At 37.1% G+C, this 15,102-nt stretch overlaps 1 protein-coding gene across 2 annotated transcripts in view; it reads right to left on the bottom strand.

Moving 5' to 3' along the window:
* The window catches only part of A1CF (APOBEC1 complementation factor), a 605,281-nt gene that overhangs the window by 165,564 nt on the left and 424,615 nt on the right, over positions 1 to 15,102 (bottom strand). For both annotated transcript variants that reach the window (XM_044056418.1, XM_044056417.1), the window contains exon 6: positions 6,359 to 6,523. In XM_044056418.1, the coding sequence (XP_043912353.1) occupies positions 6,359 to 6,523 (165 nt within the window). The remainder of the gene's footprint in view (positions 1 to 6,358; positions 6,524 to 15,102) is intronic.

Raw genomic sequence — 15,102 nt, forward strand, 5'->3', positions numbered from 1 at the left:
ACGCCTTTCATCTCTTAAGTCCTCGATCTTGTCTTGAAAGATTTTTCAATGATGCTCATGTATTGTTTTTCTAAAGCAATTATGCATGCAAAGCAGACTTACAAATCTTTCATACAGAAAAAGTATATATGCCGTATCTCATAAAGCAAATTTCATCCATTCATTCTTGCCTTTTATAACCCCTGTGAGTTACAGAAAATCTTGAAAGATGACTAAAGGTACAAGGTAAATTAATTAATTCTGTAACACTGAGTAAGAAGTCTCAATGCCCTGCGACATCATATTTGCATTTCTTTAACAAGGTCAAAAAGCAAGTAAAAGCAGACAAAGCCCTTTTCTATTAAACATCCCTAATCTCCTCCCAAAACAACCACAAGGAAATTTGGTACACAATTAATTCTATACTCTGGCCAGGAAAAGTAAGCACCTCCCTACCAACCACCCATCTCTCCACCAGTAGCATTGCTGATTCCTTCAATAAACACCTCACAGAATCCATGCTATTCCTAACAAAAAAACACTTCCTTACACTAATTCCCACCTCACGCAACCCAAACCCACCCTTCTCTACCTTCTTTTTCTCCACAGTACCCACCTCATACATAAAAAGACTCCTGACAAAACTAAAACCCACAAACTAGTAGCCGATTACCTGCCTGCTGAATACCTAAAGATAGCAGCTGATGTCCTAGCTTATCCTATTTCCATATTAATCATCCACTCCATATCTGAATCCTATGTACCCATGCTATGGAAAATATCACACATCATTCTCCTCCACAAAGGTGACCCCTCCACCAACCTGTCCACCTACCATCCTCTTCCCCCCTCTCCAAGATACTCGAAAAATGCATCAACTCACAGGTCTCCAAATTCCTCCTTAACAATAACCTCCTCTCCAATACCCAGCATGGTTTCAGACCACACCACAGCATAACTGCTCTCCTCTCCTTCCCCAACACAATCCTTCATCACAGAAACAATGGCCTCCTCTCCTCTGCTGTATTTCTGGATTGACCTAAAGCCTTTGACATTGTGTCACGCAATCTACTACTCTCTGCTCTATCTGACCTCTCTTTCTCCACACCAGCCACAAATTGGTTCCACAGCTATCTACAAGGCTGCCAGCAATCAGTCATATGGGACAACAATCTATCCACTCATCTCCCTGTTACTCTTGAGGTTCTCCAAGGCTCCATCCTTGGCGCCCAACTTTTCTCCCTTTTCACCAACAACCTGCACACTGCCATCAAACATGCCTCCCTCATACAGTACGCAGATGATTCCACCCTCATCTGCTTAGCCCCAACTCTAACAAAACTCCAACAGATCACCCAAGAAGCTTTCTCTTCAGTTGAAAGCTGGCTATCTAACCTCCTCAGTCCAAATAAACCAAACTCCTCATCTTCCAATCCACATTTCACTATTCAAGCAAAGGATAATACCTCAATTTCCCCAACAGTCCATACAAAACTACTTGGCATACAGATAGACAATAGTCTCAAATTTGACACCCACATATCACTAACAATAAAAAAGTTCAGAAAAAACTGGGTGCCTTATATAGAAGATGCCAATACCTCACCAAACCAGCAATAATCTTTATTGCCAATTCCCAACTAATCTCCACCATACTCTACACATCACCCCTACTTACAAATCTTAGACAGTCAGACCTACACCAACTCGAAGCCTGCTACAATAAGATCACAAAATTTGCCACTGGTGCCTCTTACTGCAGCCACCACTGTCTCTCCCTTAGAGACCTTGACTGGCTTGAACTCCCTCATCTCCTACACCAAAGTCAACTCACTTTTGCTCATAAACTAGTAAACCACCTTCTCCGTATCCCATCGCTCCATACAATTCTCCAACCCTACCACTCTTCCAGACCGCTACACTACTGCAACAAAAATCTACTCCAGGTCACCAAAGCCAAAAACTCAGCAGGTGAAGCACTATTTTCCTGCACTATATCCAAGCTCTGGAACAACCTTCCCACTACCATAACTACCCTTCCTTCCTGCAGTCTTTTTAAGGCTGCACTTAAATCTTACCTAAATTCTCACTGGCTTTGTCCTTGTCCAAACCCCGACTAATAAACCCCCCCCTTCAACCCTTCTCTCCTTTCCCAGATTTAGATAGGGTATTCCCTCTATCACTATAAAACTGAACTGAATATTGCTTACTGCTTGTTAATCCTTCCAGGATTTAGTTAATCATTTAGTTTATTATTATTCTTATCTAGTTACTGTTTTAGAAAATTTGTAGCACTGTGTTTTACTTCTTATTTCTCAATGTTAATTAGAGCTTACTACTCAATTGTACCTAATTTGCTCCTGTATTTCTCCACGCCATGATCACCTATACTGTATTCATACCTTGATTGTTATTGTTTATCATCTACCATGTTATTCTGTGGAGCTTTTCTCCCCGGGCCTCCGCTGAAAAAGGACTTGTGTCCAGTCGAAATTTCCCGGTAAACAAATGTAATAAATAAATAAGCATTCTGCTGACATGCTTGGTTTAAACAGCTGCAAAGCCTTAAAAGACTATTTTAATGTTAGTCTGTTCTAATGATAAATGCCTACATTTATTTCAGTTTTTCGAACAATGTAAAATCAATCAAAACATATTTATCTCTTGTGTCTCCCTACATGTGTGTACATGTATGAATTTCTCTGGGCAGCTTTACACTTATTTGTTATTTGATAACCAGTACATATATCTTGGCCAACAGCATAACGATGGTTCAGTAACAACTTCTAGGAATAATCAGTCACATCAGGCATTCACTTATTATAATGCTAAGACACCTTTGTAGTTTACATAGACCATCACTGTACAAAACACTGAGGATGCCAATAAATATAGACTCAGTATTATAAAAATATAACTTTCTAGGTTTCACAGTTAAAATCCTTAAACAAATCATACTTTTCCATGGATCACCAGTTCTAGTGAATTTACAAAAATTATTAGTAACTAAAGGAAGGTAGTTCATAGGTGCTAAAGAGAGAAGCTGAGCTCCACTGCAGTACAGTTTTTAATTTTAACTTCCCTGTGTGGTCTTGGTGTGTTAAATCTTGTTAAACACCTCCTCATTTGTATTAATGAAAAGCAAGTGATTGCCTGATACAGCTGTGTGCTACTTTATAGAAATTCTTCATTCAACAGTGCTGGGAACTCTGTGCAACTGATAAATTGTGTTTTGTATCTGAGTACAGGGGTCTTGGAAAAAAATACTTGTTTCAAATTGCACCATTACTTTGTACGTAAGAGATGTTCAGAGACTAGTTTTCCAATTTCAATACTAAAGTTTGCTGTGAGTAAGAGTCTTGCTGTAAAGTCAGTCTTTCTGATATTTTTTTTTGATAATGCCAAGCATAATGTATTACGGTAATTTTTTTTGGATCTCTGATGTCTCTATCCTTATGGTTTATAACAGAGTAAAACTTCTTGGAGGGAACAATGGCCTAATTATCCCACATTGAGCAGACTGCAGTTTTAAGGCCTCCCAATACCTATGGTAGACTGGGCAGTCCCAACATACGTAAGGAAATTGCTCTGGTTTAAGTTCATGACTTTGCAGGTTTCCCATTCATCCAGGAAAGAAATTTCATGATTGTGGAGTAAGTAATTTATTAAAGCCCAATTAAGAAATTAATTGTTGTTCTTGTTCAGCAGGCAGATTGTTATTGTGTTGATTTTTATCCACTGTATTGCAAACTTAGCGGCTGTACACTCAAAAGTCGCTATACGATACATGAGATGGAGCTTTAGCAGAAGAAAGTTGAAATCAATTCTGAGTTTGGATTATCCATGGAGAGATGGGATTTCCCATTTTCCCGAGAGCTACATCCTACTGAATGTTTGTTTTGTAACGTAAAACTTCATTTTCTATTCTTGATATACCCTTAAGTAATATATCACTTAATTTCCTCCTAGGCCCTATCAACATGTTCCTTGATGTCATTGACATGAGTGAGTTCTTAGTTGATATTTTCACTTCTAGCCAAGTTCGGGTTAAAATATATATTGTAGAGCAGAGGCAGGTTTACTTAATTGTTGAGAGAGGCATAAATCATCTGCATAAGAAAAACTGAGCACAGGATGACAGTGAAACTAGCTTAATGCATTGACAAGGGTAGCTCACCTTTTAAAGTAGACAAATGACAGAACCTGATGAGTTTAGAATTGTAGTCTTTATACACAAGCAAGTTCCTTTGTTGGCCAAGTATCAGTAAAGATGTTATTAAGAAATAACACTTTGTGAATTTTTTTTCATTTTTATGATAATCCAGCCAAAGATAAACTAAGATAGTGAAACTATGTAGTATAGTCTAAATTACATCTATGAATTCACTGCATAAATCCTTTATTCAACTTCTCTGTTGAAATTAAAATTACAGTGTCTGTGAATAATATCATCCCAAAGCTTAAAGAAGATGCCTTTTAACAATGTATTGGTAGGCTAAGATTAATTTGGCACATATCAGACCAGACTGAAAATCTAACCAAAGAGACGACAAGAGGGGGAAATGATCACATCCTGTTATCCAGTTATCATACTGATATTAACATGACATAAGTTTAACTTATGGAGTACAATGCTTGTCTTCACCTCCCCTCTACCTGGGTGCCAATATGTAGCCTGAGCTATACCACAAGTAAAAGATGATGATAGTGATTTGGCACTTGACAACAACAAAGATTCATGGTACCAGAACATTCATTCTCATGTCCACTTAGGAACTGATGCTATAAGCATATTTTCTGGTACTGTACTCCATATGAAAAATACAATACACTTCAGTAAAGATTAACATAAGTGGAAGAAAACTTTAGGTAAGCCACCTTGTCCATAGAAAAGGCAGATGTGTCTGTGGCTGAAAAAGAAAATATAAGATAATACAACAATCAAACTAAAAATGAGTGCTTTCTATGTTGTTAGGAATTAGCAACTAAGGCAAGCATAACTAGATAAATTGTGCAGACTGTTGTGCAGGAAGGGAATGAAAGGGTTTGAATCTGATAGGATACCATGGTCTATATTAGATCAGCGAATGTTTAAAAAAGCAAATGCTGATTGATCAAACTTATTTAAGCAAATGTTTAAAATATCGAAGCAACAGAAACTGGGATTTTTTCCTAGGGAAATAATTTGGTTGTCCGTTTCTGTTGCTTTGGTATTTTCAGTGCTGTGGTGGAAAGTTATGGGTCGGATTCAGGTAAGTGTGCGATTGTGTGGATGTGAGTGTTAGGATGGGTTAGGTAAGTTAGGGTTAGGGTGCAGGTTAGGTATGTGTGCGATTGTGTGGATGTGAGGGTTAGGGCAGGATAGGTGAGTTAGGGTTAGGGAGCGGGTGAGGTGAGTGTGCGATAGTGATGGACCTTAGGGTTTGGGTTTGGGTTAGATAAGTGGATAGTTAGTGGTGTGTGTGTGTATAGTTTAGTGTAGGGTTAGGTGTCAGATTTTAGGTGTATGTGTGTGGATTGCTGTTTGTTTGGTGTGCTTGTGTTGTGTGTATGTGTTTTGGATCAGCGATTTTTTTCCCTAAGAAAATAATCGCTGATCTGACAGTTCGAGATTGTAAGCTTTTGCTTACATAAATTCGATCAATCAGCGTTTGCTTTTTTAAGTGTTTGCTGATCTAATATAGACCCAGATACCCTTGGCTTTGCAGTAATAATGTGATCCATGTTGGTTCTGTGTTGCACGAGGGCTGGGAGCTTTCATTATAAGACAAGGAGTTTTGTATAGGTACTGTGATTATGATATAAAACCGGATTGGATGATTTTCTGAGAAAATACTCTTTATTCATGTTCTCATCTTCCTCATAGTTTTCTGTGTTTCATCTTGCTATTCCACTATCATTTTCATAGAGTTCACTAAATTAAATTTTGAATGTACAGTTATGTTGCACACATCATTTTTTTCCATGTCAACGTAAGCAGGTTTACTTCAGTTCTGTCTTAAAGAAAGTACATTTTAATTCCACCAAATCCATTGAGCTAAATGGTAATTATTAAATTAACTCATATCTTGTAGGTTTCTGACCAATATTAGCCTATGTGTGTATTCTGTGTCATGACATGGATTAACAGTGCTGCAAAAAAGAATTTCATATACAGTTTGGGTACATGCTTTCAAAGAATAAATTTCATGTATGAAATGTATTGCATACCACTTAATATTCATATGGCACTAATTATTAAATCATGTCCTATGTCGCATGCATTTTCAGTTCCTGTTTTTTGGATTATTTAAATATTTTATATGAAAACAGTTTAATGGTTCTGAGGCAGTAACTATTCTTTAGTATATTTTATTCAAGTAAAAGAATGTGACTTCACCTGGTTTAATATTGTTGAATTCTTTTTCTATTACTTCTTCAGGGGTTGATAGCATCAGGTTTCGCACATATAAAATTTTTACAGATGCCATTGTGTCTTCGTCAACTTCAACCTCTGGTTCTGCCCAGTCTACAGCAATTGGATGTCCCCACAACTGAATCCGTCCTAAGAAATCAAGTTAAAAATGCACATATTAAATTCTTGAATACTAACTTTATTAATAAGTAGCAAACATTGTAGATTCTGAGGGTTTAATTATGGTTGCATTTATTTGCATTATTTTAGCATATTTTTCAAAGACACATCCTTAGCAGTTTGCTTTATCTTAAAAATAAAACCTTGACCTACTTCAAATGTATTAAAAAAAGCCACACCATTCACGCTGGTTTTCAGAATAAGGCAGGCAGCCAGCCAGCCAGTTATTCTAGTCAACTATTTAACAACTTTAACACTACTGTTCCTTCATCCATGTTTAAAACCGTTAACCTTTCCCCAACAATTCTATGTCCTGATAAATGCCACCATGGATTTCTTGTGGTTTTCAGAACTGCTCTCAGTAGTCATGTGATGACTTACTAAGGGATAGTAGAGTAAGGACAAATACTTCTTTGCCCCTTATGTCTGTCTCTGAAGATGCTCCATAGTGTTTATATGTGCTGCTATCATGGCACCAGTACTCTCTTCCTCTTTAGCTTATCAAGGTGTGATAAACACTCTCAGATCCTTTTCTTTCTCCAAGTGAGTTCATCTGTTCCATTTGATATTTCACACTAGAGTCATTGTGGGTCACATGCAGTACATTGCATTTGTTTGCAGTGAACCTCAACTGTTATCTATTGGCACACTTTTTCAGCCTAACACATTCCTCAAATTATTTCTTTATCCACTAATGCAGAAGTTTTATTTATGTCATCAGAAAAGAGTCAAATCTTGTTCAGTCTTTCCACAGATATTTCTAAAATGAGCTCATTGAAGAACATTTGAGCCAGAATAATCCTGTCTGGTACTTTGTCAAGGATAATTAAGTTAATATACAGATAAATAATTAAGTACTGTGTTAAGAAAGTAATTCATTAAAAATGAGAAACACTTTTACCAGGCTGGTAACATGAATTTTATTGAATTAGGGAATATCATTTACATTGAAAACATATACCAGTCCTTGCCATAGCTAATGAACACCACTGGATAAAGACATCCATCTCCAAAAATAACTCAAATTACAATTCACACATTATAATTTCAGTTAATATGAACACTGTGGTTGGCATAAAGTATAAATAATTATTCATACTAAGTGTGAATGAAGGAACCATAATGTTTATTGTAAAACCACATAAGCACAAAGGAATAGGTAAGATTGAAAAGAATGCATTCTGCAGTGTGCACTAGAGAAGTTAGATGTGAAAGTAGGTAACTTGAGTTTTACCTGTTTAAAAAGTTAAGGTTTAGTGGAGAGTTACTATTTTTAAAACAGCAAGATGGATTGATTCAGTACCAGACCAATGAATCCAGCCAAAAGCTAACACCCCTTAACAAAACAAAAAAAAAAAATAAAGCTTGGAGTGTTTGAGCTTATGTCATAAAGAATGCAGGCTGAGGCTGTAAGCAATATTCCTGAAGTCATCTTGCCAGTTTTCCTTCTGTTGAAGAACTAATTGTTTTTGCCTTTTCCACAGCAAATGTTAATGAGGTAGTATGAGGCAGCATAGTGGCAGATATCTTTATAACAAATTAAGTTTTTCAAGGTTATATTTTAAATCTAAAAGAACGCCAAAAGTTTTTGGATATGAAATACTTCAACATTTGTCTAATTTATGAGATAGACATGACATTAATATAGTAAGGTTTTAAAGGATTTACCTACTTTTTGCAGCTTGAATAATAATTATAATTACTTTTTAAGTAATGATACTGTTTAAATGAGCACAACCCCATATTACAAGACTTGTTTTTGTTCATACAGTGGCTATGTGTTATTACGGATTCACTTTATAATCTCAAAATACTGAAATCTCGAATTTCAGTTTCTCGAGTCTATAAAGTCAAACATTCACAATATCGAAACCCCAAAATCATGAAATTCAAAATCATGACTTTAAATACACCCTCCACCACACAAACATACATACACCTTACTCCCCACACTACAAAAAAACAACTAAACACACAAACACAACACAAATGCACACACCTATCCTACATATAAGCAGGGGGGGCAAGCCCCCATGCCCCCCCACACCCCACTACTTATATATACTAACTCCGAGGTCGCACTAAAAAGACAGTCACTAAACCCACCACTACATACTCTATATTCCCCTTTCACAAACACAAACCACATACATACAAACACCACCACTTTCAATACTTACACACTCACACTCTTACCTACCTACCCTAACCTACACCTAAAACTTCCCAACAGACTCACATACACTCAAATCCCTACTCAAAACCCTTAAAAAAGCAGCACTTACCCAAATCTCCACATATATCCATACAACGGCAGGTAAACCATATCCCATAGCACACCGCACCTTACAAATACAGCAAATCCCACATACCGCACCACCACGACCACGAATTCGACACTTTGAATTCAGTCAAGTATAGTTTTGCTCAACTGCACTTTCGGCATTTTCGTCTCGAGATATTGAAATTTGAGATTTCAGTATTTCGAGATAGTAAAGTGCTTCTGTTATTACATATGGTTGAACAAGTAATATATTTTTTATAATCAGTATGTTAGATTACTTATTTGTGGTTAATGTTAGACTTGTACATGTCCTCAAGTAGACACTTTGGTAAAAATTCAGCTGCTATGAAGCAAGAACTAGGCTTTCATGGTCAAGGTCTTGTCATAAAGTGGTACTGGCAAATTTCTAATAATGTGCAGTTGTATGAGCTACTAGGGGGCTGACATAAAGAAAAATAATGCAGGAAGAAAACTATGAATTTTACAGTAATTAGAAATTCTGTTTGAGTAAAACATATTAAGCAAAATACAATGACCTTCAAAATTGTTTACTCATAAATCTACGCCATTGTTGTTTGTATAGTGTGCATTGTTTTGTTACATTACAATCACGTTCTATCCTGGTAAACATTTAAATAAATATCCAGAAAAAACATAAACTCTTAATACTACTAAAACCACACTGAAGGAGTGAAAACCACTGTAAAATCCAGTATAAATCCAATGTTCTTTATTGTAGGTAAGCGCTTTTGCAACCAGCCCTGGTTGCTTCCTCAGACCAAAGACCAATCTTTGGTCTAAGGAAACAATCAGGGCTGGTTGCGAACGTGCTTACCTACAATAAAGAGCATTGGATTTATACTGGATTTTACAGTGGTTTTTGCTCCTTCAGTGTAGTTTTAGCAGTATTAGGAGTTTACATTTTTTTCTGGACATTTGCCTTGGTGTGTTTACTCCTATACTTCATAACTGGGCTTCTCCTTCTTTTTTACTGTAAATTTAAATAAATAGATAAAAAATTAATTTTCTTTTCATTTAAATATAGAAATAGAAATGAAGCTTATAAGTGAAAGGAGAAAAGTACAAGCAGATATAAGAGAAGAAAAGAATAGCAGGGACCACGCATGTGTGTGAGTGGAGGTGGGGAGGGTAAGAAGAGAGGAAGCTGAAGTGGAGCCAGACAAAGGGTTAAATAATGATAAAATACCTATTAACCAATAACGACTCATTGCCATTCAAATTCATGCTCACTGGACATCCCAAACAGAGTTCCTGTTGTAAATCGAGCATATACCAATAGAAAAAAGTCCATCTGCTAAAGTACCATTGAGAAGCCAGACTTTTCTATTAAAATATGTTATGGAGGGTAGAGCTAAATACAAGAAAAATCAGGTAAATTCTACAAAAGTAAAGAAACAGAAATGGGCCTGATTTTCCTTGTATTTTTTGCAGTGTCCCTCCTTTAATCTCGGCAGGATCTCATACCTCTCAACTGTCTGAATCTTGACAGAATGCTCAGATTTTTGCCTCATAGTTTTGGTCTTTTCCCCATTAAAAGAAATAGTTTTCTGGCAAGTCGCTGGGGATGGAAGTCACCAAATAATGCCAGACAATTGTTTAGGCTTCATATCCTTCAGATAATGCATGCTAACACAAAACCTTTCCTTCCCGTAACTTTCTAGTTTATAAGAGAAATACAGTTCTTCCCTGTTCTTGGACCTTTGTCTCCCCACACGTGTTGAGGCTTGTCCAGGTTTTTTTTCACTGAGAGTATAAGTAAAAAAAAAAGAGCAATGGAGATCCTCTTTCTGCGTTGCTTCTGTTGAACAGCATTTTATGTACTGTGCAAGTGTGAGAACGCCAGTCCCATAATGCATGTGTGGTACATCATTAAAGGAGGAAGAATGCAGAGGAGCACTACAGCACCATTATATAAAGACTTCATTTAAGAAAGGTAAGTAATTTCTTTCTTCACCCTTGTGATCAAACAGTGGTAAACTAGGCTTGTTTAAAAGGGCTAATATGGCTAGAAACTGAGTAAACATATATTTTTGTCATATTTTGACCATCCGTGCATTGGTAAGGACCTGCTAGTGTATAGGTGGGTATATATAATATTTACAGGAGCATTTGCCTCAAAGACCTGTAGTTTCATATAAGAGAGGCAGAAGTATTAAAGATATGATTGTTCATACACAATTTATTTTTCCAGCACAGATGCTGGGAAGACAAATTCCTGAGTTTGGACTAAAATCTTGTGACATTGTTCGATGTGTAAATTTACTGTGCCAATTTTTCATTAGTTTTATTTAGTTATTTATTTTACATTTGTTAACTGGGATAATCCAACTGGACCAGGTCCATTTTCTGTGGAGGCCCATTGAGAAAAGCTCCAGAATTAGATTAAGTAACAAAAATTGACAAACAGACAATAATAACACAGAGACATGCATAATAACAATAGTGAGCTTAAACTGTCCCAATAAACTATGAAATAATTACAAGTCTACAAGTCTAGATCTTATAATCTTGTATTATTTCAACAGTAGAAGATTAGGAAGGAGGCAAAGTGGAATACGAAATACAGTCATCTTTATGTTATACATGGGCAAATCCTAGTTTTCCTGAGGTGTGATTTGAGTGATTTTTTGAATTGTGTGATAGTAGAGGAAGAAGTTATAGAAAAGGGGAGGTTATTCCAGTTTTTAGCTATGGTATGAGAGTATAGAGCTTTCCCTGCAGTATTGTTGGCACTAGTTATACAGAGGAGAGATTTATTGGTAGAACGAAGTGGACGATTAGTAGAATAGTAGAAAAGTAGTTGTAGAGCTGGAGTTTTGTCAGGTACTTCAGGATGTTGAAGGCACTGACTAGCTGTTTGTAGGTGAGTAGTTGAGGAAATTCTAGCCACTGAATATCCCTAAGTGCCTGGCAGTGATTGGTTCTGAAGGTATTAGCAAATATCTGTTGTTAGCAAATTTGGCAAGTTTGTTATAACATGGCTCAATTTTGTCAAGGTCAGTTTTTCTAATGTGGGTCAGGATTGGTGCTGCATACATAAGGGTGGACAGTAGGTGAGTTTGAGCTAAGGTGATTTGTGCTTTGTCTGTGAGAAAATTCTTGTGTCTATAAAGAGTTCCCATTTTTTATGGACTTTTTGGATGGTCTGAGCAATATGGACATCAAAGAAAAGATTTTTGTCTATTTCTACCCCAAGGAGCTTAGTATGGGCTGTAGGAGAGATAACAGTGCCATTTCTAGAGGTGATAGAGAAAGTTAGGGGAGTAGATTTAGATTTATTAGGGGTGAACAGGAGTAACTTAGTCTTGTTGGGGTTTAGAATAAGTTGGATGTCAATGATCCAGCTTTCAACAGAGGTAAAGGATTCTTGAGTCAGCTGCTGTAGGGTGGTCAGAGATGGGGCTGAGCAGATAAGCACTGAGTCGTCTGCATAATGTATAAGTGTGGCCTGCTAGGTGGCGGTATGTAGATTGTTTGTAAAGATAGAAAAACGTAGTGGGCCAAGGACTGAGCCTTGTGGTACACCTATGGTAGTTGGAAATAGAGGAGATAGCTCAGCTTGCCATGGACAGATTGCTGCCTGTCTGAGAGTTAGTTTTTGAAACAGGAGATGGCAGAGGGGGCAAAGGATAGGGAGGTTAGAGCATCTAATAGTTTTGCGTGTGAGACCATGTTGAAAGCTTTGGAGTTTGTGTGTTCAGGAATTGCATAGCTTGGTAGTGAATACATTTCTCAAGAAGCTTAGATAAGGGAGGAAGCATGGCTATTGGACAGTAGTTTGAGAAATCATAAGAATTGCCACCTTTATGTAAAGGTATAATATATGATATCTTCCATAGTAGAGGGATATAGGCTTCTTGAATAGATTGGTTGATAAGGATTGAAACTAGGTACGATAAGGATTCAGCTGCTATTTTTAGGAAGTTAGCAGGTATACTGTCAGCTGCAAGAGTGGTAGGTTTCAAGTTTAGGAGGAGTTTTTGGATTTTAGAGATAAGAACAGGTGAGAGACTGAAGGAAGGCATGACATCTGGACATTTACTAGAGGCAGATGAGCTATTTTTGGATAGTTGGGTGGACAGCATCTGGGTTGAGTTAGTAAAGTGATAATTAAGTTGGGAAGCTATGTCTTTATTATTATTATTGGGGGAGGTGGGGGTAGGCGTGGTTGTTTTTCCAGGTTTTAATGGAGAATTGATAGCATACCAGCATTTTTGGGGGCCTTTTGAATGACTGTTCTGGAGACCATGGAAGTAGACTTGTTTATCAAATTTGGTTTGTTTTTTAGCCAGATTCCTAAGTTGTTTGTAGTTTTGATTGGCTTGGTTAGAGCTATCCTTTTTCCATTGCTTCCCGGCTCTAGACTTTAGTAAGACTCTTGTGTCCCTACTTAGCCATGGAGCATAATTTGCCTTAGCCTTAATTTTCCTGATTGGAGAAACTAAATTGAGGACACTAGTGAATATATTGTTAAAGTAGTACACCGCCTGATCTAATCCTAAGGTTCACAGAGGTTCCCAATTGCACTGTTTTAATATATTGTTTAGATCCTGTGGGTCTAGTTTGTGGACATCCCTGATTTTGTCTATAGATTATATGCTTGGGAATGCTGGTACATTTCCTTAGGAGGAATGTAGGGTGGTGATCACTAAGCCCATCTGGTAGGCATCCTGGTCTGGTAGTTTTGTTTGGAGCTGTTCACTAGTGTCCAGTCAATAATGGATTTCTTTTGGGATTTTGTATCTATTCTGCTGGGTTCTTGAATAAGCTGAGTAAATCCAACAGGTTGATTTGGTTGGTGGGATTGTTAGAGTTGCAGGCTAGCCAGTCAGTATTTAGGTCACCTAGTAGAATAGCCTCTTGTGGAAGGTTATGTCTGACTCCTTGAAGGATTTCTTCAATTATGGGGGTGATGTTTCCTGAAGAGATATAGCTACAGAGAATGTTGATTTTTTTTTTGTGTGATTTATAGCTAGAACAGAGCCTACGGTTTGAGCATTTTGAAATTTGGGTAGAGGGGTTTGTAGAGGTTGGAGGTTGAGTGATTATTTTGAAAAGAATTGCTACTCCACCTCCCTTCCTATCTGTTCTGTCTAGCCATAAGATATCATATCCTGGAAGGAGAATTTCTTCATTTTGGGTTTAGCCAGGTCTCTCTTATGTTTAGCACATCAGGAAAGTAGTGGGTTATAAATGCATGTAGGTCAGGGAGTTTGCTGGAGATGCTTCTGGTGTTGATATTAATGATCAGTAGATCAGATTTTAGTTTGCTTGAGAGTATGTTGTTACATGGTCCTGGGTTTGGGTGTATGTCTCCTGAGATGAGAAGTGTTGTGCTTATAATCAGAATATGTTTAATTGTATGTGCTATATCTGTAAAGGATCTGCGTGTTTTCCTAATGCAAGGATCTGGTAGGTAGGTCTTGTTTGTGTGCAATATAGTACAATCATTAAATAATGTACAAGAGATGGTAAGGTTTATGTGGGCTTTAGTATGTGCTATAGTTTGTGTTGTATGAGAGGAAGTGTTATCTAATGGTAATTTGGTATGTATGGATGTGATGTATGCTAAGGTAGTGAGAGGTAACAAGAGAAGTGATAGTAGAACTTGCATTATAGGGTGGAAGTGGCATTTAGGTAAAGGTAGTGTTCTGATCCAGATATAGGGGGAGGTGAGGGGTGTAGCTTTTTTGCTGCTATTACCTGTTTGTAAGACTGCTACTGTTTTCCGGATATTTTATGCAGTAGTTTGATTGTGTTGCTAAATACTTATAAATATGCTAAGGTACTAATACAAAGGAGCTGTGATCAGTGTAACATTGTGAAAGCAAATATTTGGCTGAGCAGTTTAAATATAACTGTACACAAGAAATAAAAACATTTCCCACAAGAAAAACACTTAGGACTAGCCCCAAAATAGGAAACATAACCAATATGAGATACTTGGAAGGGGCATGTCCTCAAATTCAAAATGACTAACGGTCAAACTCAGCTAGCAATTTGCCATGCATTTCAGAATGTGGAATAAAGAAAAAAAAAATTTAAAAGATCAAAAATATAATTTAACAACAAAGATGTCCTATTTCAGTCCATACCAGTGCACACAGTCAGTTTATATCACTAAAAAGCGAAAGGTAATATACTTTTGCAGCAATACGCTGTATGTTAGTGCGAGCACTGCTTTAAACAGTTCATTCCTTCAACAGCCTATCTCTTGGTTTCGTTGCCTTTGATGTGGGCTTTG

This window comes from Protopterus annectens, chromosome 14.part0 (assembly GCF_019279795.1).
Source record: "Protopterus annectens isolate FY-2018-M chromosome 14.part0, PAN1.0, whole genome shotgun sequence".
Classification (NCBI taxonomy): domain Eukaryota; kingdom Metazoa; phylum Chordata; order Ceratodontiformes; family Protopteridae; genus Protopterus; species Protopterus annectens.